The sequence below is a fragment of the Brachionichthys hirsutus genome, unplaced genomic scaffold (assembly GCF_040956055.1).
Source record: "Brachionichthys hirsutus isolate HB-005 unplaced genomic scaffold, CSIRO-AGI_Bhir_v1 contig_978, whole genome shotgun sequence".
Classification (NCBI taxonomy): Eukaryota; Metazoa; Chordata; class Actinopteri; order Lophiiformes; family Brachionichthyidae; genus Brachionichthys; species Brachionichthys hirsutus.
This window is the reverse complement of record NW_027180388.1, coordinates 58,820-81,882: the sequence shown is the minus strand read 5'-3', so window position 1 is coordinate 81,882 and position 23,063 is coordinate 58,820. Positions and strand designations below refer to the sequence as shown.

General features: G+C 41.7%; 1 protein-coding gene across 1 annotated transcript in view; it reads left to right on the top strand.

Annotated features, from left to right (window-relative positions):
* The window catches only part of LOC137914445 (glutamate receptor 4-like), a 71,375-nt gene that overhangs the window by 39,339 nt on the left and 8,973 nt on the right, over window positions 1–23,063 (top strand). The window contains exons 10-15 of the mRNA XM_068757996.1: window positions 709–819; window positions 6,627–6,833; window positions 8,914–9,129; window positions 9,855–10,015; window positions 18,644–18,842; window positions 21,739–21,986. Coding sequence (XP_068614097.1) covers window positions 709–819; window positions 6,627–6,833; window positions 8,914–9,129; window positions 9,855–10,015; window positions 18,644–18,842; window positions 21,739–21,986 — 1,142 coding nt within the window. The remainder of the gene's footprint in view (window positions 1–708; window positions 820–6,626; window positions 6,834–8,913; window positions 9,130–9,854; window positions 10,016–18,643; window positions 18,843–21,738; window positions 21,987–23,063) is intronic.

The following is a 23,063-nucleotide window of genomic DNA, read 5'->3' as shown; positions in this document are numbered from 1 at the left end:
AATACACTGGAGGGAGTTGGGTCCGACTTATTCCATCCAATATCTGTGATGCATTTTCAGAGGTGTTGACGAGTGAGGTTCACTGTTTATCGTAATTGCTGTAAATGTGACCCCTGAGCAGGAAAGTTTATTTTAATCATCACTGAAAAGTCATAACCTTACTCTGACTCTTCAGGGATAACTACTGTAGTTTATAGTAAGTGCTGCATTTTCATTATTTTTATCCCTCTTGGTGACTGATTGTTGAAAAGGATCTCCATTTTATATCATAGCTTTACATAAAAGCAATTATCTAAATTGAACCGCTTGCGTTGTAAAAGCTTTTTCGAAGTATTCATTGGAGAGCAGCTCTCAGACGACCTGAGTGCACATAAAACTCTATGGAGACGTAAATAAGGAAACTTTCAACCTTATCCTTCATAAAAGGAAAAAGGAGAATCACGAGGCCTCACTTGAAAGTAATTTCACTTGGTGGGGAAAAGAAATCGTACTTGCATCACATAGAGCAGAGAAATAACACCATGTTCCAGCTTCTAAAGTGTTCCTTCAACAGCAACGTCTGTTTATTGAAAGGTCGACGCTCACATTCAATCCCTCTTGATATCTTCTATAGTTCTATTGGGAAATCTGATGAAATGAGCTCATTCTTTTTGCCATCTCACATCATCCTCTCTCTCTCACACACACGCACACTTTTTTCTCCCTTAGATCGGCTACTGGAATGACATAGACAAACTTGTGCTGGTCCAGAATGAAAATGCTCTGTCCAATGACAGCTCAGCGATGGAGAACCGAACAGTGGTTGTGACAACCATCATGGTAATGCACCCTCAGACTGCTTAATTGGGATGTTGTTTGAGACTTGGGTAAAGCTTTCCTTTCCAACAACCTGATTTCTCTAAAAACATGGGTCCTACTTTTTTTAAGCTCACACTCTCCTTAAATAAGAACTATGGCGAGCAAAAGTAGATGATAAATGATAAACTGGGATTCGGAACATCGACTAGTGGTTGCAACGCACAACGACTGTAAAGTCTTAATGTCGAGATGGAGCAAATAATTTCAGTTTTCATCATTTAACCAACAATTTTTCATTTCACTTTATTGCCCCTGCAAAGCAGATGCGCATACAGTATGTGCAATAAGTGTTTAGGAGTTAGGTGTAGGAATTGCTTCAATTCTAGCGTTTACCCATACAGAGCAGAGTACAGCAGTTTCGTCAGGTCGAACAAAGATCAGGATGGAGCTGGTAGAGCTGTACGATTCACAGTGATCACTCAGGCCACGGCCAGGAGGGAGTGACGCTTGTCCAGCTGGAAGATTACTCTAATGTCTCATTAGTAGGCAAATACAGAACTGACCTCGAATCGCCGTCCACTCTCGTCTAATGGCTCTCACACAGACACTGGTCTGCAGCCCAGAATAGTTTTTCCTCTTTCTCCCACAAACACAGATAAAGTCAGACTAATCAGAGGATTTTTGCATATCTTATGCTTACATTTGATTTCACTTCACCCATTTGCAGCATTTTTACGGTGGCCGTCCCCTTCCTGGAAATGCAATCAGTCTAATTCAATTGGGCATGCAAAATGAAAGCGACTCACAGAGACTAAATTTGGCTGACTGAAAAAACAAGTCACGGATGCTGGAACCATTAGAGTCCTAAGCCTGGTCAGAGTATAAATAGTTGTACTCGCATGGCTGTAGTGCTCTTATATACACGTAGACATGAACATGATGCTGATTTGATAAGTCTACAGTGCTTCTGGTGGCCAGAAGTGGTAGCAACCAGTCCGGTCTGGTGGAAAAGGAAACACATGCTGCAGGCAAGAGTGGAGAAAAATGAAATCTGCAGGACGCCGTGTTCCAATGTTTGTGTGGTAATGTGCTGAGCCTCAGTACAGAGTGCTGCGGTGTTGTCAGGGAGACCCAAGTCAGGCTAATACAAACACAATAAATTAAAGGGCAAGGTGTTCAAATACAGCTGTCAATTTATAATATATCACAATCAGCTGTTATTTGTGTCGTTGTTTGACTTATGCTTCAAACTAAATTCAGTTTGTGAGACTTTTGAAAGTGATCACTGTGCGAAACAGAATGTGCCATCACTACGTCTTTTCGATGTTTGTTTCCTCCCATTTTTTTCCCTCTCCTGTCGGCTTGCCATCTGACTTTTCTCACATCCATTCTTTTACTGTCTTTCTTTTTTCTTTATTCCTTTCTTCTCACCTCTTCAACCCACATTCCCATCGCTCTTGCATCCATGCCCCCCCCCCTGCGCATTTCTCTGTGGATGGTGACCTCAGCAGCCCTTGGCTAACGTTAGCTCAGCCGCCTCCTCCTCTTTGCAGCCTCTGATGATGAGGAAGCCTATGCTGCGACACTGATGGCGGGTCTGCAGACAGAGCAACAGACTGAAACGCAGCTTCACTTAAACCCGTTGGGAAAGAGAGGACAGACAGGCCGACACTGTGTCTGATCTTCTCTACAAAGACTCTGTTTGTTGCTTTTGTTCTGTCATGTCTTTTAACTTCCTGTCTGTTTTGCATTAAAAGGTGATGTCTTTTTTTTCCCTCGCTGTTGAGAAGGAATTCACCTTGAATGGACATAACAACACCGACAGTCTGAACAGATGAAATGGAGATGTCGTATTATGGACTGTCTTGCTCACTGTACTCCTGTCTCACATGAAAAAAGTGACGAGCTGTGCAAAGATTCCTATCAAGAGTTGACATTTGGTCATCATATGGTTGTTTCCATGCCAAAAAAAGGATGTTTTATTCTCGGCTTCACATGTTTGGCACTTTTCCCAAGGGAAAGTATGTGATGATGCCCGTTTTGCATGTCAGTCCTGCATGTTAGAACCCCCCTCGCTCTGCAAATCTACTCTGTCATGTTTATTCAGTATAATATGTTAATCTCCTCTGAAATCTCAACACCTGAATGGAAATATACTCAACGGTAGGAATGCTGCGCTGCACATAGACATGATGTCGTTATAAATGATCAACTTGTCTGTATTTTAATTTTCATTGCTGCTGATTTTCTAACACTCGAGTTGAGAGGAAATTATTTCCAACTGCACACTAATTACAACTACACCTTAAAGTTAAAAGCATCATCGATATCCGGAAGACATGCATGCAGGGCATTCTACACTTTACGTGCACATGTAACCGAGCAACCAACTTGAAATCTGTTCATACATGCAAACACATACAATTGATTGTGTGCATGCTGCCCTTTTATTTCATGTACTGTAGGTTCTTTGCAAAACTTTTAACAGTGTTTTTATAAATGAAAGTTTGACGCTCCGTTGATGACACAAGATGTCTGGCCAACCTGGACTGAATGACCTGTCACTATTTACAGCTGACTGAGTGTGGCACGCTGTTGACTAATTGACTCGGTACCGGCTTACTGACTGCTGAACTGTACTCTTTATGGCTGAATAACTCTGAGACAATCATGCTTATACTCACGGGCATAGCATGTGACTGGATAGATGATTTTGCAGTGTAATTGCACTAATTAATAAATGAATCAACTTGCTAACATGCAGGCTCTGACTAGCCGACTCCCTGCATGCTCCCTGCATCTGAATGGACGTCTTGCTGGCTGATTAAACATCCCAGGGGCTGCCCAGTTCATCGCGTGCTTTTTAAATGCTGAAGTGATGACAGCCTGAATGAAAGTCTGGACATTTAGGTGACTGTCCTGTCATCTGCCTGTATTTATTGGCTATAGCCAACGTTGCAAGTCCTGTCCACCTCTAGCGCTGGCGTGAAGCGTTTCATGCCCGGTCAGCCCCAGTCGCTGCTTCTACAAAGCAGCTACTGCTCTTTTACCCATGCATGCATTTTCATCCTGTCTATCCTCTTGCATTTTCTCTTCATCTTTCACTCTGTCATAGTCCTCCTTTATCTCTCCTCCACGCGTCCCATTTATTGCTGGGATATCACCTCTATTCTTCCTCCGGCAATCTGTTTATATTCTGCCTCGTCATCATCCTTCAGTCGCTTCATGCAGCCAACATGCCCCACAGCCCTCTCTCCATCTGCATTTGCTTCACTTTTCCACGCCTTTTCCTTTCAACCTCCTTATCATTCTCTTCTTTCACCTCCTGTTTCTCCTGTCGCCATTTATTTTGTGGCCTGATGGGTACATGCAACACCCGGGTGTGGCGCTTTCTACCCAGCGGTAAATGCATGCAATAAAATCGAGTCACTCATGCACACCACTGGCACTACTAGAAAAACATATCTGGAGCAAACTGATAACAAACCTTAAGAAGGCTTCCCAGTGAAACAGTGCCAGTGTTGGCGGAGCTCCCACTGGCATGATTGTTTGTATGTGGCTGCTTCCATAATCAATGTGTTGACTAAAATGAAATTGCCTGTTTCCAATTTCAAACACTTGACCATCCAGCATGATGAGCCCGTTGGTCATGTGATGGAGGCAACTACAGTGTTGGTATTAACCCTTTAACGAATGGTTCCACTTCGGATCTTTAAAGATGATAAGGGTTTTGTTTTTTTGTTTTTTGAAGGGAATGTCACTGATTAGATGATCATCCTGATATGAGACACCTTTGTGCTCCCCAATCCCCTGGAATTTGACATTATCTCATCAAAGTATTTACCATCAATTGCAATGTTGCAAATGGTCCACAGACAGTGTGTAATTGAATTAATGTATTATTTTTTTTTACCCTTATCCACAACCATAAGATTTAATAAAAACAAAGTCTGTGTGAGAACTAACTGCAAAACAACTGCATTAATATGCTTTACTCTGTAATTATCAGAGACATGCATGTATAACTTGTTGCATTATGCAAACCATAGTCTAGACAAAAACGAATATACTAAATACACATCTTATAAAACTGGTTAAACAATTAGAACAGCTGACGCTGGGAGCAACGACTTCTTGAAGTCTCTGCTGCTTTCCGGCCTCCTGTCAGGTTTGTCAGCTCACACTTTCATTGATGCTAGCCCGACAGAGATCAGTCTTCTTGACTGCGTTGACTCATCAGAACAAATTTACTTGAACCAATTTTGCAGCTCATTGACATAATTTTTTATGATGAGTCAATGGAATGAATGCCCTGCTAATTTCACAGATAATGTCACATTCAGATAAGTGTTTTATTGTGAAACAATTTGTTTGCATATGATGATGATGATGATGATAAAGGTTTTCGGCAGAAACTAATTATCAAAGTCTAATTTTTGTTCTTGTTTTTGGTTTAAATATATATTTGATTGAAATAATTTTGCACTGACTGATTTTGTATTGCGTTCGAAGAAATGTGGCATTGCAGTGTTTTGTTTTTGATTGTTTTTCAACCTTTTTTGAGTGAAAATAATATAATTCTTCCTATTTGTTTCTTCACAAATCAGTCAACACAATCAACATCCTCGAAAAAATGTTTGACAGCTTCTGGGATTGCATATTAACATTGAGATTGGAGGAATCTGATGATGAATCGCTCTCAACTGAGAAACAGTCCAGCAGCTCGTGTGAGCCGGCACCGTTGATGCTCATGCTAACATGCTAACACGCTCACAATGACAATGATAGCATGTTAATTTCTGGAAAAACAAAATCAAGCTAAATCCAATCAGTTTATTAGGTGCTTCGTCATTTAAAAAAAAGAAATTTGAAAGCATAAAATAACCATAACGATGAAGTAGTTTTTGCATCTACCGGTAGATATTTAAAAACAAAATGTATAAGCCCTACGTAAGAAGAGTAAATCTTATCTTTCAGTCGTATTGGTATTATTCAAGGAAATTGTTTTCAGCATGACTTAATTTCCTGGAAGAAGCATTGAATCCAAACTAGTCCATCATTTGGTTTTATTTTGTTTGTGTTTTAATTGCCAGGGACCTTTTTATAGTGCTGCATATTACAAAACTGTCTTTGATTAATTAGATGAGATTAGTCTTTGATTAAAAAGGGTTTGATAACATTTTAATTGGCTTGGTTTGTGTTAGATTACAGGGTGAGCAGCTTCAGGCAGACTCACATAACTCACACGCTAATGATGGATGTGGTGTCACTCAGTGTGTGTGTGTGTGTGTGCGTGTCATTCCTAATATACCCACCATTATCACCACCATCCTTGCTTGCTTTCAGCTGTTAACTGCATGCTCAGTAATCATTCCATCGTCCATCCTACTAACGCAGCATCACTCTTCCTCTCCTTTACCTCTCTGTGTGTTTCTTTCTTCTCATATTCCTCATCTTAACGTTGGCGAGCTAATGATTCATGTGTAAATCCCAGCGGCAGCCTGTAGATTTCGGCAAAACAAGTAATTCAAAGACACAAACATATTAAATGCCCTCCTGCCATGCCTTTGTAAATCTGTTGTAATATACTGCTGTGATTTGTTTGGCTTTAAAATAAAATAAAAATTGAGCTGTGTGACCTTCACTGTCCTATATATGACTTTATATTGTGATAAAACATTTATTTTCAGTCTTCATTTTAAGGTTCTTTTTACAACCAAACTTCTGGCGGCTCTTTATAAAATTTCACTTGGCTGATTTTTTTCAAATCCTTGCTGTCATGTTCCTCCAAACAGTTGTGTCTTTCTCCCCTTATGCCGGCTTTGTAGGAGGGCCCTTATGTGATGCTGAAAAAGAACTGGGAACTTTATGAGGGCAATGACCAGTTCGAGGGATACTGCGTGGACTTGGCGTCGGAGATTGCCAAACACATCGGCATTAAGTACAAGATCTCCATCGTACCGGACGGCAAGTACGGAGCTCGAGATCCAGAGACAAAGATATGGAACGGCATGGTTGGAGAGCTTGTGTATGGGGTGAGTTTCAAATTAATTCATTCATTCATTCATTCATCTTCTGAAATGCTTTGTCCGTTAACGGGTCGCGAGGCTATCCCAGCAGTCTACGAGAAGCGGGGGGACAATCCGCCAGTTTATTGCAGGGCCACACATAGACAGACAATTGTTCACACCTACGGACAATTTAGAGAGTAACCAATTCACCTAAATTGCATGTTAATGGTGGTGGAAGCCCCCCCCACACACACACACACACGCACAGGTAGGATTCAGGACAAACACATCAATATGTAAATTCAAACTGACTATTTATTAAACAGAAGAAATGAGGCATTACAATAGTAAACACAAAAAGATTCATTTCCCGAAAAGAAATCATTTGATTACCGAAATCGTTTTTGGTAAATTTCCCTTCATTTAACTAATATAAAGTTTAAACAGATTAGCTTTTTCTCCATGAAATTACACTCATACAACTAATTTGCAACACAAAACCTATTTACAAGGGAAATGTAATGCCAACCAGTTACCGTTTCTATCAACATAATGAACAAATGCTAATTAACATGTGTGCCAATTGGCAGAAATGTTAGGGATGCAGATTATATCAGTAATATAATCACTGGTAATGTCTTAAATTTCCGGGACATTTAGCCCAAATAGATTTTATTGTTGTTTGTTTGTTTTTTTGCTTTCAACTCAATCTGAAATGCATTTGGTGTCACTAATTCAACAAACATCATTTGTAGGAGAAAGAGTTGTAGAGCTAGAGAAACTTTGAGTCAAAGCTTTCTGTCAATAACAAAATAACATCCTAAGGACAAATGAACGAAGCAGCAAACGGTGATGAAGAATTCAATTCATAACGCTTTGTACAACAATGCAACAAATGAGCGCCCTCCCGGGAATTACGCTTCCTCGAGACTGCGCAATTTCAGCATTATCTGCATTTGTAATCGCCATGGAGATGAAATACCACAGCTCTATTGCATTGCATTTTGTGTATGTGCTCCTGCCATTGTGACTCCCACCTAAAGCCATTAAACAAATGCCATCATCTCACGAGAATTTAGCAAGGAAGCTAATTACGCCGCTGATGCATCGTCTGAGATTTCCCTCTGCTGTTTCAATGCATATTTGATCAGCATGCAGACAGACGACATTGTCGCCCGTCGCTTTGTGGAAGAGTGAAAGTGGAGATGTTGTCTCACAACAGCAAGATAATTAATTAGCTTACGTGATCCATAGTGGAAGGTGACACAGCAGAACTGCTGCACTGACCGCCGGTAATCGGGTTTGATTTGTTCCACTCGCAGTCCTTTCTGTTGACTCCTCCACGGCTCAGGGAGAGGACATTCGGGAATGTTCAGCTCGCTGTCCTCCCCTTTGTGTGTCCTTCACATTCTGTTTAGTTTGCATTCACTTTTGTCTTTAGTTGTTCCATCTCTTTTTTTTTCTTGCTTCTCTGCCCTTTCCACCCCTGATTTCATTCGTTTGCAGTTTGTTCTCATTGCATTCTAACATATTCTAACATTCTCTGTCATTCCAGAGGAGGAATACACTTGTTACTTGATATGCTGCTATTGTAGACTTTTCCAGTTAAGAATCCAGACGCAGTTTCGACACAAGCCGCTGCTCAGAATCCCTCCGTGTGCTGAATGAATCTTTTTGACTCTTTTACATAGTGTGTGTGTGTTCTCATGCATGTAAATGTGTGCGAGACCTTGCAGACTTACTTTCCATACATTCTTCTCATGTATGAATTGATTCTCTATCATTCTGCGTGTTGCCTCTTCTCTTCCAACCATTCTCTCTCCACCATGCCAGGCTTATTTTATTCCTCCTGCTATTCCTTCTATTCTTCCTCATGTTGCTCCTGCTTCAAACGCCAGTGATCCTGTTCTTTGTGCTTTACCGGCCTCGTACTTCTCCAACCTTGTTTTCAGCCTCTGCAGAAAAAAGTCTGACTCTCTGCAGACCAAGGAGTTAGTAGACGTGCTCACCTTTGTCTCCACTGTTTCTCATGAAGTTGCTCCATGTTAATTCCATCACCGTATATCTGAATTAAACTTAACAACCTGCATGGCTTTCTCCTCAGAAAGCAGAAATTGCGGTGGCCCCTCTGACCATCACCCTGGTGCGAGAGGAGGTGATCGACTTCTCGAAGCCCTTCATGTCTCTGGGAATCTCCATCATGATCAAGAAGCCCCAGAAGTCGAAACCAGGTGTTTTCTCTTTCCTGGATCCGCTGGCTTACGAGATCTGGATGTGCATCGTGTTCGCTTATATCGGAGTCAGTGTTGTGCTGTTTTTGGTGAGTGACTTTTACAAACTAATCAGTACTTGAGCAGGATTGCAGTGTTCTAACAGTTTATTTAAGTTGTTTCGCGTTTAGGCAAGGAGAACCTGTTATATTTAAATCTATTAAAAACCATGTTATATTTAAATCTATTAAAAACCTTCCACAGATTATCGCATTATTAATGCAGTTTTCCCCAAATTACTGCATCTTTTAAGACAAAATATGTGCTGGAAATGCTAAGTTGTGTACTTGCACTACATCCAATGATTCCTTGATGTTGTTATTCATTGTCCTTTTTACAGCTGTGACTGCATCTTCTATTAAATGGTCAGGAAATGAGAGTGAGGAAAGAAGTCAGAAAATTTGAATAAATGTAACCCAAATGAAACATTTGCCAATGAGTCAGCCCGACTCTTCCATGATAGATTCTTATCTGTAATGATGTTTTGTTTTGTTGTTGTAATGACCATAGCTCCTATCGTCCCGCGTTACTTCACTGCATCGTCAGTTTACATCTTGCGCTTTCAGTGTTTTGATTAAAACACCCAAAGGTGCAGAAATCACGTTCTGAGTCAGCGTATTTAAGACAAGGGAGTTTCAAAGACAACTGTCGCCAGAAAATCTCCATATTCTAGAAAACCTTCCCGTGCTCCACATCACAAGATATTCACCCTCCTTAATTGTGTGTGCAATAATCAGCTTTAAGCCTGATCTGTTGCACTAATCTTCCATTTCAGGTGAGTCGCTTCAGCCCGTACGAGTGGCATGCAGAGGAACCGGAGGAAGGGACAACGGAGCTGGGCCCCACTGACCAACCGCCCAACGAGTTTGGCATCTTCAACTCCCTGTGGTTCTCTTTGGGAGCCTTCATGCAACAGGGCTGCGACATCTCGCCGCGGTGAGGGAGGGGAAACGGCCTCTGTGTGTGAGAAAGGATGCTTTTTGGTGCATGCTTGCTTCAGGGTGATGAGTTCTGGGTGTGTTCATGCGCTTTTGTGTCTATCTACTGCCTGTAGTGTGAGCACTTTCTCAAGCGGTGCCTGAACCACATGACTTCTCCAAAAACAGCGTGTTACAAATGCTTAAGATTTGCTAGAAATTCTCACAAACATGCACACAAACAAAATAAAGGTGAGGAAGAAAACACCCCTCCATAGCGGTGCCATCATGTCCGCGTGGCTGTGTGCGAATGTTTCATGGACCACCGAGGAAGCCGGGTTCGCCTGTATTTTTAGAATATTCATAGGAATATGGCATTATATAATTGATGACCTAAGAATGCAGTTTAGTGAAATATTCAAGGCCGTCATCCTGAAGACCTTTAGGGAGCCGGGGAGAAGACTAGGAGTGACAGACGATGAGCCGGAGCAGGGGAGAGGTGTGAGTGGTTGAACAATGTGTGGTTGCTTGAGAGAGGAATAAGAAACTGCTGGGAAGAATGTGAACAAAGGCTTCTCATGTCATCGTACACGGGGAGCAAACATGGCCGCTGGGTCTCAGTGCCGCCAATAAAAAGTTCTAAATGTTTGTTAGTTTCAATACAGGCATGACATTTGATCATCTGTGTCTGGTCACTGGTGGCAAGTCAGTGTAGGTACTAAAATATTGTGCCTGAGGCTACCCCTACCCCTCCAGGAGTGAGTGACCTGAACGCTGAATAAATGGCTGCTATCATTATAGTTGCCATAACGTAACTTAGCTGCTGATGATGTGACGATTGGCGTCCCATTGACTGGATAAATTATTTCAACCATCACTGTTTTTGAGAGGCAAGTCAAAAAGCAGGCAGCACTCACAAATGAATGGGAGGGCTTAAGAAGACACCTTAACGGTGGCCTTAGCGTCGATTGCAGCTTCTTATATATATCTTGAACTTAAATGCTTTCATATATATGCAGATTTGCTTAAGATCTAGTACAATTGAATGCCTGGATAGCGTTTTTTCTTTCCTGGAAATAAAGTTTAAATCGTAGATGTTCAGAGTAGTAAACGTTCCATTTATTTCTCTAACCCCAAAAGTCCCTTCTCTGTGTTTCAATATTTATATAAATTCATGACCAGGCTGTAAAACAAGATACAATTAACATGCACATAATCTTTCACCTTTAGTCTTTGCTTCGCCTCTGAATCTCTCAAGTGTCTCTTTTGCTTTTCCCATTAGCATTTTACTGTCGGGTGGGAGAACAAAAGTTTTACACGAGCTGCCCAAACTTTGTTTCTGTCTTACTTTTCACTCGCTCTTTCATCCATCTCTTTCACGCTTTTCCTTCACGCTCTTCCTTCTCCTCTGCTCTCTGGCACCTGCCGTCTCCTACTCCTCCACTCTTTGTTTATGACTGACAGGCCAATTCTAACTCTGAGACACCAAAGTGAAAGAAAACACTCACACCAGCTGCACGCACACAAACACACACTTACACACAAGCAGAAAAACATCACCTAGTGTGTACTTTTACAATAAAACGACACACGCATGCAGACCTCTCCATCACTCTGCAGGACTTGTTATAGATTTGTGTTCATAAGCTTCAGCTGTCATAGCGATAATTTGATACTTAACACGAAGCCGGCGTTTGTCATAGAAATCGCCCGACCCTGTCACCTCCAACGAGGCACAATTCCTCCACGGTCCAGAATTTCCATGGTCTTAAATGTCAGATTATATAGTTTTTCATTGAATTTATTTGACACAAAACACGAGTTTCCAAAGCGGCCCTAATAAATCCAGCATGAACCAGAGCATTTAAAGCGATGCAGCACAAGTTAGTGCTGCCTTGTTTATGAGAACTCTAAAGTTGCCTGTTATTGTTTCGCTATAAGTCTTTTCATTATTAATATCCATCCAGATCTGCTGCCATGACTGCAGCTTCCTACCTGAACAGCTTGTCAATCTTTTTCAGTGGCTTCGGTCTCTCAGATAATCTATTCTCCGCAACGCAAACCCATCACACTTGTAAATTTAATCAATCATGCTCCATTTGTTCTTTCATTCGTCCCCAAATGTTCCTGCTTCACAGCTTACTGTTCACATCTCTGCATCATCATCATCATCATGTTGCTTGCACATAAATCAGCCTCGCCTCCAACCTGAAGCTGCTGATTATAGCGAGACAATTCCTTATCATACAAAGCGTCTATGCTGCAGGGAGTGGTGCGATTTGACGTTCCTTGAATATTCAGCATGTTCAGTCAGGAAGAAGTTCAGGGTTGATGATAAGCAGACGGGACAAATCAGTCAAAAAAAGGTTACTTTCATTGTCCATTATTAAGGAAATCAGTCCGTTGACCAGGCTTTTACCCATAAAACCATGTGATAAATGAGCTTTTGGCGTGATAGCTCGCTCTGCAGAAACACAAGCTCATGTCCTATAGAAAAGGAGTCATGCCATGCAATTCACCACGTACAATCATTTATTTGATGTCCCTTCAGGGCAGTTCCTTAAATCTTCCCTTCCCTCATCGACCTTTGCAGACAGATTAAGTTGTAATGGTAACTTCGGCCACAATGAAAGAGAAAAAGAGCATCAGGACAAAGGAGATTGCCTGATTGAGCACAAGAAGGTCGAAATTACCTTTTCTTTTTAAGTTGGAGTGCAATTCAGAATGTCTGGTGTGGCTTTGAGGCTCAGTGCTTTCCTAAGGGACACTTAAGGAGACACACTGTACCAAACAAAGATATTGTCTTATACCAAGCTTATATCTGCTGTCTACAACTGCCATTTATTTTCTCACTTTATGGAAGGATATAACTTAATATCTATGTTTTATGTGTCATCTCACAGCCTTTATGAGCCCCCTTCTTTCTAACTGATTTTTTGATTTTGTGCATTATGTACCTGTGTGTGTAGGTGTGTGTGTGTGTGTGTGTATTTGACACTGTTGTATATTGTGTACTGAGCTGCAATGGCAGGTCAATTGGTATTCAGCGTGGGTATCTCTCTTCCTGCTGCAGTCATCTCTGCAGTCTAGGAGACAGTGCAACACACACTCCCATTCAGCTCTGCCACTTTCTGTCTCATCTATCTAACTGCCTGCCTGTCTGCCTGGTTTCCTTTTGTTCCCCTCAGCCTTTATCTCTTTATCTCTCACTTAGTGCTTGTTCTTACTTCTTCATAGTTGAATTATCACCTGTGTTAATTTACATCACTCAAAATCTTAAAACATTTGCATGATAAAACGAACACGTCTGCTCAACTTGTGAGATCTTTCACCTGCAGTCCGATGAAGCAGAAGGTAAAAGCTGGCAGCGCAACATGGACGCTTTCATTTACTCTCATTTTCAGGTTGACCTTGAGATATTTGCATCGTTCAAACACATGCCTTTGGAGTTGGTAGCGCCTGGTCACCGCCCGAAAGGGCGGTAATAGAGCCATGGTTTCGTGCCAGAACTGATTTTTAAAAGGGATAATTTAATAAATGGCAGAAAAACGACAGGGTGTGAACCAAGAAAAAGCAGTGGAGGAAAGAAGGAGTGACAGAGAGGGAGGGATAAACTCTCTAAGGGACTAAAGCTCTCCCTGTCAATAAACATCTGAAATTACAGCTCTGTTGGGGGGGGGGGGTCACTGGTGCATATCTGTCTCAGTGTGTGTGTGTGTGTGTGTGTGTGTGTGTGTGTGTGTCTGTTATTGAGTGTCATGTAATTACTGCGTAAACGGCCGTGGGTGTGCTGAATAGTTGATGACGGCAACTGATCCATCTAATGGTTCGACTAACTAACTGCAGTGGAGCGCTGAGCCTTGCTGATAATTAATGCCTGGTCTCAAGGTCACCAATCAAAAGTCAGCCGCCCTGACTGACTGTGTTTATACATTTCAACAGTAATACTTTCTATAAATCGTGTGAAATATTCTGCCACGCGTCTCACGTCTCCCCGGCTTCACTCCATGATCCCTCTTATTGTTTTATTTAATTATGGCTTTCATTATCTGCCTACTGCATCTAATCTTCAATCTATTAATCTGTCTTCCCTCCACGTGTGACTGTTTGTCTGCACGCCCTTCATTCCGCCTCCATCTACTTTCAGCCTGTTTCAATCAGGCGGTCGATCAAGTTTATTTCGCACCTCCAGTCCCTGTGTGAGAAGATAAAAGAAATACGAGACCAGAAGGAGATAAGCCTTTTTCTCTGTCACATTTGTCTCTCTTTTATTGTGAACCAACATGCATGCATGCATGATTTCCCCATTAATCATTTCTTCTCATGTCTGTAACATCTTGATGACTTTCAATCCGGATTTCAGATGACTGATGGAGAGATGATGGCTTATATGGGATAATAAGTTTGTCAGAAAGTGTTTGGAGCTCGGATTATTTAGGGTGGTTGCAATTGCAGCAGCAAAATAGGCATATTCACCATGAACTCCAGTCACAGGTGGTGGTGGTGGTGGTTTTTTTTTGTTATTATCCCTCCACTCCAGCTCCATACAGAAATATGGTCCGTCGGAACGTAAAGAGGGAATTTTGCCATTAACAGATGGTAACTTTGGTCGATACCTACTTGAAGCGTCTTGGAGCCAGAGAGGAGGAACAATTAAAGCCAATAAGAACTGTTTCATTGTCCTCGTGAGTAACAGGCAATTACTGAAAGATGAAAGTAAAATTATCTTATAAAACTCAGCCAAAAAAAAAACATTATTCCGACTGCCAAAGCTTGTTATTTTCCAAAATGCTTATTTTCTTATTTACACTTCGAATCTGAGAGTGCAAAGCGTACTCAGGGGGAATTTGCCTGCCCTGGATCAGCTTGTTAATGTTTGTATATCTGGCATTCATACTTATCCGGTGTATTTTGAACTGCATGAACAGCTGAATATTTATGGATCAGGATCAAGCAAAATAATGACATTTAAATACGTGTCAGGTTTTATGCAGCCAAAACTTTATTCTGTTGGGATACATATGAAAAACTGTGGTTTAGTCCTGCGTGTGTGTGTGTGTGTGTGTGTGTGTGTGTGTGTGTGTGTGTGTGTGTGTGTGTGTGTGTGTGTGTGTGTGCGTGCGTGTGTGTGAAAGAGGAACAGCATGCCATTAATCTTTCACACAGAGGATTGCGGAGGCAATCTGTTGCCTATCGTAGATGATACATGACCCTCCATAGAATGATTCGCCTGTTGCATACTAACGCACGGCGCACCGCCATAAACACACTTTCCACCATCACGCTGACATCACTCCCAAAGCTCGCCCACGCACAAGTGGAGCAGAACGGCATCAAAACACGAGCACGCATGATGCAAGATGAATACATGCAGGCTGCTATGCATGCGTGCACAGACTCACACAAGAGGTATTCCCACAGCATGCCGCTCCCTCCTATAGGTAAACTTCCACATCAAATGTAATACACAAACACACACACACACACACGTCAATAACGTAAGGGCAACACACGTGTTATTAATCATGTTTTCCACAACCAATCTATTTTTCTCTTTCATTGGATGATAGTTTTTGCACACCCTGAGGTCCAGAACCGTTTAACGCTTTCTCATAATTCAAGATGACGTCAGCCACATTCAGGGTGGCCTCCACCAGAATTCTTTTCCACTGTGATTTATTGTGTTTGCCTCAGGTTTCTCTGTAACCTTTACCTGAAGCTAAGCCACTCTGAATTCATTTTCCGAGCATGCGGCAGGTGTTTCATACAGTCCCTAACTTGAATAGATTAGATTTAAAAAGTGCATTTTTTGCAGGCACATAACATACATACAAGAGAAAGGAACCTAGAAGAGCAGTTTGGGGTTGACAAATGTAGCGTACTGGTGCAGGGTAATGAAGCTAATGCAGGAAAAGAGAAGTCTAATCAGCTTGATACACAATTCAACAAACTGATTTCACACACACTTAACAATCTTGATTAGACCCAACTCTAACTCTAACAAAGCAAAGTAGCGGATTTCCGACACATGGAGTTAATCTGTTTAACGGGTCTGCGTTACTGAACATTAAAAAAAAAAATTACTTTTGTTACTGCAGTCAGTCCAAAATGTTCATGCTGCCAAATCAGACTTAGGGCCACTAAGTTAATTTTCACAGCTGAACAGTTGGCAGTTGGTAAAATTCTATGTGCTTTGCCGCTACAGAGTTCCTTCCCACAGCAGAAGACATACAGTTTGGTTATTAGCAATACCAGAAAAGCTTTACTTCACCCCCCGAGAGGCAGCATATGATAAAAGAAAGAAGTTGTTTTATTAATATGTACTATTACCTAACAATGGAAATGTCTCTGATGAGTGCATTTTTCACATTTTATTATGTGTTTTACTATTATCTGTGGAAACCTGCAACTGCTCGCGGGTGCCCACAAGCACATTTACTGGTGTTTAAAAATACACTAAGAAATAACCGATACCTTCCCAAACTGAATATGAGGTCTCATAAAAGGATTATTAAATGTGTATACTGCTAATAGAAGCTGAATAAGAGGTGGTTAGAGTAAAGCGTCACCCTATCAATCACTTAAACATAAACGCTATTAAATGCTTTACATGTGCATCTTTCTACCTTGACCCCTGCGGTTCATGGGAAGTGCACATTTCTTTTGCCCAGAAATGTTTTTAATCCTGGAAGATGGTCGAATCGAAAAACAGCTTCCAGTCCGTCCTAATAAGTACAAAACAAAACCTAACAACGCTTCATCTGGAGAATCTATCATAAGATGCAGCAGGTTCATTAAGTCAGACAAACAGATCAATGCAACAAGGACTCATGTTGTTTATCCATTTGTGTGTGTTTGTGCATTTGTGTGTTAGCTGGCTTAGCAGCAGAACGGGAAGTTGCTTGGAAAGTTTAGATTGCATGCAAAGCCGGGTGTCACAAACACACGGATAATTGGCACCCTGTTCTATTTGGGCTTTCTGCTTCCTGCTAACCCCACCGGCAGGCAGCTGTTGTCGGTGAGAAGGATCATGGTAAAGACCTGCCGTGCACTACTCCACCAGCTCAGGAAATAATGACACACGACACTCACCAGTAAATAATATCGGAGCATTACTCAGCCAGGTATTTCCCTCAGGGGCCGTTAGAGACCAAAAACAGAGCCGGAAGGAGAGCGCCCATTGGACTTATATTTCCCAGGGGCACCAGAAACACAACTCTAACTGAATGATAATATTGTTGGATGAATAAATGGGTTTGCTAACTCGGCTTTTCAATTGCTGGAATGTGTGAACTGGTTTCTACTTCCAAAGCTGTCAAAAAAAAAAGATTAAAAAATGAAAAAGACATTTAGATAAGTCGTTAGAAAAATGAAATGAATGGAAGAATATCAAGATAAAAAAGATGAACAAATCTAGAGAATAATCAAAGTTCTCAATTACAGCAGCAGCAACAGCATCTGATAGTTTTGCATTTAAACGAATGGTGCAATACCTTGTCCAGTAAAGTGGAATATTGGTCCGATGAGTAGCAGCGAGGTCAGCAACTTTAAACCATGAATATAAATAAGTAGAGCACAACTGGAATTTAAATGGATACTACCCCCGGACAAAAGCACAATTTTACAAAGTCATTATGATATTATTCAAAATGACAAATAATTCACTCGGGAACACAAATAACTTGGAGGTATTCACATTTACAACAAAGGCACTATTCCACGTTTTAGTCATGGGTTAGATAAGACTTTATTCTCCTGGCTTTAATTTAATTTTCCTATTTTTTTATATAGAACTGTCCTGCAGCGAGTAAAGACCAGACACCGGTCAGGACGTGTTGAACTCTGCACAACCTGAACTGGAAAGCCACGATTTTTACTTCGGCATTTCAAAGCTTAAAGTTCCTCACATATGTGTTGTTGAGATATGCGTACATGCAGGCACCTGCAGAGATTGGTGGCATCATCTATAGATTGGATACATTTATGCGTCTTCTTTACACTTCCTAAAATGTGGATATTTTTACTGCCTCTTGCACTCATCCAAATTTCAATGTCTTTTATTGACTACAGCATTTAAAGGCTTAAAAGTCAAATTGCCATTTTGCTACCTTCCTTAATCATGTTTTGCCCTTCCTCTCGTGTGCTCACTACTGCTTGCGCTCTTTGTCCTTAACTCAGTGGGAACAAATCCAACAAACGAAATGAACTGAATTCGCTCTGATGCACAAATCGCAGGTGAAGAGCACAAACATGGAGCCACAGAAAGATGGTGGAGAATCCAGATTACAATCAGTTTCTTGTTGTAGTGTTGATTTGGTTGGATGGCTCAAAGATCATCACTTTAAGTACTGTCATTTTCACAGTCTTGCACACAGTGCTCATTGTTTTGCATATCTCTCAGGAGCTAAACTTGAGTATATTTCCTTCTCCGGTCCCTCTGTCTTGGTTTAATGTTCTTTTTTTTTATCTCTTTAACCTTCACGTTAATCTATTCCTTTATCATCCTTTGCGCCTTCTCATCTGCAATATTTTTCCTTTATCGCCATAATCATGCAATATCTCCTACATTTCTCAAATCTCTTGCCTTGTTCCTCCCCTCTTCCCCGTTACTGCCCCTATACCTCACCTCCATCTGTCTTCTCTCCAGGTCTCTGTCTGGACGTATTGTCGGAGGGGTGTGGTGGTTCTTCACCCTCATCATCATTTCTTCTTACACAGCCAACCTGGCTGCTTTCCTTACTGTGGAGAGGATGGTGTCACCCATAGAGAGTGCAGAGGACTTGGCCAAGCAAACAGAGATCGCCTACGGGACTTTAGACTCCGGCTCGACTAAGGAGTTCTTCAGGGTATGGACTCAACAGCTCAATTGCTTAATTATTTACATTGTTTCTATTGATGTTAATTATTATTCCAGATTTGATGCTGAAGGTTTTTCTACTACGCTCAAACTGTGAAAAAGACATTAAGATTGAAGCAACCTGCTGGGGGACTCTTTGCACCCTGTCAGTCTCACCGTTGATAGCATTAACAAGTCCGCCAGCTCTGCACAAGCATATAAATAACTTCTAGTCATAGAAAGAAAGCGAGGTTCCACTTTGACGTGAAAACACATCATATGTACATTCATAAAATAAGGGTGTAGATAGGTGGTGACAGCAGATATATATAGGATGTTCTAAAATGTATGAATCCACAATTTTAACAAACAACTCATCCTTGAAGTCATTTAAGAAATTAACCGTAACCTCGGTAAGAGAATTCAAATAAGAGGCGGACGTCGCCTGCTTTATTTGAGACCACACAGAAGCCAAGCAGCAGTCATCTTCTCTGACGGTGGCTGGAACAAGGACGAGTGACTAACGGTACGTTGTGTATTGCTTTAGAAGAGACCGGGTGGGAGGACAGGAATAAATCTGCTACTTTCTAGTGATGTTAAAGTAAGAGAGGTTGAAAGTTTGAATGTGATGCTCAGCTGAAATGGCTTTCTTTCAGGTTTTGGCTAAATGATGGTCAGATTAAAGTGCTATAGATGTCATGTATTTTTTTATTATCTAATTTCTTGAAACATTATTAGATTGAACAATGTTTAATCAGTAATCAGACAGCGCTGAGTGCAAAACACCCCCACAGCAGTGTGTCCACAGGAACTAGAGGAAGATTCATCAAATGTGACCTTAAACTAAACTAAAAAAAAGAAAAAAGGTTCCTTGGTGGAGGTCATTGTGATGGCAGTAGGCAATTAAGTGCAGAGAAGTAGAAGTTGAATGAGAAAAGAAAAAACTGACATAGCTGAAAGAGTTAAAAAGTAAGGGGAAATGATAGCAGAAGGCAGTAAAGTGATCCAGATGAGGCCTATAGTGGCTTAACCCGTTTGACCTATTCACCCAAGTGGATTGCAATTACATAAATTCCCATAAACATGCGCCAGCATGGACACAAAACACACACAACGCTGATGAAGACATATTTTGCTGCTCACATGCAAAACGGCGGTACCGTCGCAAGCGCCAGCCGAGCGCCATCACACCTTCATGTTTGTCAGAGCCATTCAAGCTTGTTTATGAGCTGAAGACGTGTGCACGACAGAAAGTGCGTCTGAAACTGTGGCAGAGGGGGTGGGGGGTGTTTTAGCAGACAGTTTGTGCATCTATGATCGGCTCTGGCATCATCGACATAATGAGCGGGTTGAAATCTGTGGAGGGTGAAAAAGCAATTTACTCTCCTGCAGCTGAAAGGAATTCACCACCATTAATTATCTGTGTGTGTGTGTGTGTGTGTGTGTGTGTGTGCGGCGTGTGTGTACATTTTTACAAGTGTGTAAGCATGCATGTATGCTTATTCACATATACGTATACTGCACGCATGTTCTCTTCCGCCCCAGAGCAGATTTGCATGCGAATAGATATTTTAAAATGTTTTTGCCTGTGTAGGCGTCTGAAGGTGACTTGCAGCATCCATTCCCTCCTTCACAGCCTCACGCATTGTTCAAAATCTGGAAGGAGTCACACCGTATCGTCACACATCCATCCCTCCAAGGCCAAACGCAGTCATCATCATTACTGTCTCTCCATCTCCCGCGCTCTTCAACACAGAGAAAGCACTCAGGCGGACACAAAACTGGACGCACAGAGGAGAAAAGCTATTGCTTTAGCCTGATGGAGAAATGAGTGGGTGCCAAATAAGGGATGGATGCCTAGATGGATAAACGGATGAAACATGATGGCTAGAAGATGGGGTTAGAAGCGAGTCCTGCTGGTCCTCTGGGATGTAATTGACTTTACTATGAGACAGGTATCCTTCGGGTGCTGGGAACACAATCAAACGCACCCTATTGCTCCGGGTGCTGGTTTTGGCGGCTGAGGTCATAGCTAGTTTCTCTCTGAGGGACAGAGTAACATTTTATTACCAAGAGAAGAAATAAATAAAGCACTACGCTTGTTATTTCCACCCCCGAGTACACGCACGAGATTGTTGCACAGATGTGCACATATTCATGGTCGAAACAATAAAATCCGTCTATTTCTAAATGGCCAACAGATGAAAAACTCCTCTGTAGGAGAATGAAGTCACAAGAGCCCAGCTGAATGGGCGCGCCGCCAGACCAGTCGTGAACCGGTAAAGTGAGATTGATGCGTGACGTGTGGAGGGAGTTGTAGCGTTAGATCATAAACGTTATTACATGCCAAAGGAGCAAAATGGAAGATGGACAACCCTCCCCCCATCACGGGTCTAATTTTATTCAAAGGCTATTGGAGTGAAAATCACCCTCGGCAGTTTGTTCTACTTCATGAGGGACATTAGCAATAAGTGAGATACAGTAAAAAAAAATCAACGATCGCAGTGCTGTCCTGCAGCTTATCAATAACTGGGCATCTCTGCGCCGACATTATGAATAACATGCATCGGTTTCACCTCCTCAGCTCCCATAGTTACGTCTGTGACTCATCTTATTTGTCTCAGTAAAAATGAAGCATTGATTCGAATAATCAAATCTGTTGGTTGAAACTTCCTTCGGTGAGATTCCATGGCCGTCCACACAAGCATGCCGAGGATGTGTCTTAATTAATAATTAATAATAATAATAATAAATAATAATTACTAAGCGGCCTGGCATATATAGCATCTCTTCCCTTGGGAGTCTTCTCTCTGATCTGTGAAAACCATAATCTCTGAGACAATCTGACCTTTAATTTCAGCAAACTGATGTCAATCCGTTCCCTATTCTCTCCCTCTCAATCCCAGAGGTCCAAAATAGCCGTATACGAGAAGATGTGGTCGTACATGAAGTCTGCCGAGCCGACTGTCTTCACCAAAACCACGGCGGAGGGCGTGGCGAGGGTCCGCAAGTCCAAGGGGAAGTACGCTTTCCTCCTGGAGTCCACCATGAATGAATACACGGAGCAGCGCAAACCATGCGACACCATGAAAGTCGGGGGGAACCTGGACTCCAAAGGATATGGGATTGCGACGCCAAAAGGCTCACAGTTAAGGTGGGTGGAATAGTGTAACAATAGGAGGCAGTAACAACGCTGACGCTGCACTATTGCTGCTATATTCCACCTACCCTGCTGTGCCTTTTATACATACTCCAGCCAGATTGACCTGTCACTGCTGTCGAGTGAAAATGTCTCACCCCCAAAAGAAATTGACTTCCAAAGAGGAATGAAATAACTGTAAACTGTGGCGGCGTTACAATTTATATATTTATAATTAGGAGCTCCAAAAGCAACGGAGCAGTTCTATATTTTCACTCAGCAGCAGCTATATATAAATAAGTTTGTTGAATATGCAAATTGTGTTTTTCATCATACTTTTTTCTTTCATTTTGTCAGTCTGGCCTAAATTTTCTTTTTGCCTTTTGTCTCTGTGCTGTGTCTTTCTTCATGTGTTTCTCTGTTCATTTAGGGCTCATCACCGCCATTCCTTCGTCCCGTGTCCTCTCTCTCTCTCTTTCACTCGCATGTCTCTTTATGACCAATCCCCCCGCCCCGCCTTTCTTTCCCCTTTGAATCTCTCTCTTTCTCCGCAGGGCCACCACACAGGTAACTCTGTCCATTTTGTCTGTCGTCTCGTCTCTTTTGTTCCTCTCCATTCTCAGAGTTGCCGGTCATGATGCTGATGATTATGATGATTGGTATTATTATAGGAGCGATGCATAAACTGGATATGACTGCAAGGACGGCCAGAACCTCACACTGCTGCCACACTGCATCCTGGGCCATGAGAGGGAATTTATAGATGAACAGGAAACAAAAAGTGACACTCAGGAAGTAGAGGGGCCTGGCCAATGGGGGGACTAGAAACTAATCATGATGAAGGGCAAGAAAAAAATACAGTCTCAATCTACATTTAAAAAATAACTGAATTTGACTGTTAAATTAAACTCAAATCAACGGCCACATTAGTATTTTAATCCTTTAATGATATGCACCTTAATGAAATAGAGCATGAGCTGGAGGAGTCCGTTGAATGAGACTCTGGCTGAATTCTTAATTTGTTGATTGTTGACTTTCCCTTAGCAGACACATGTTTATCTATCTTGTTAAGTCGAGTCTACAGTAAGAGTT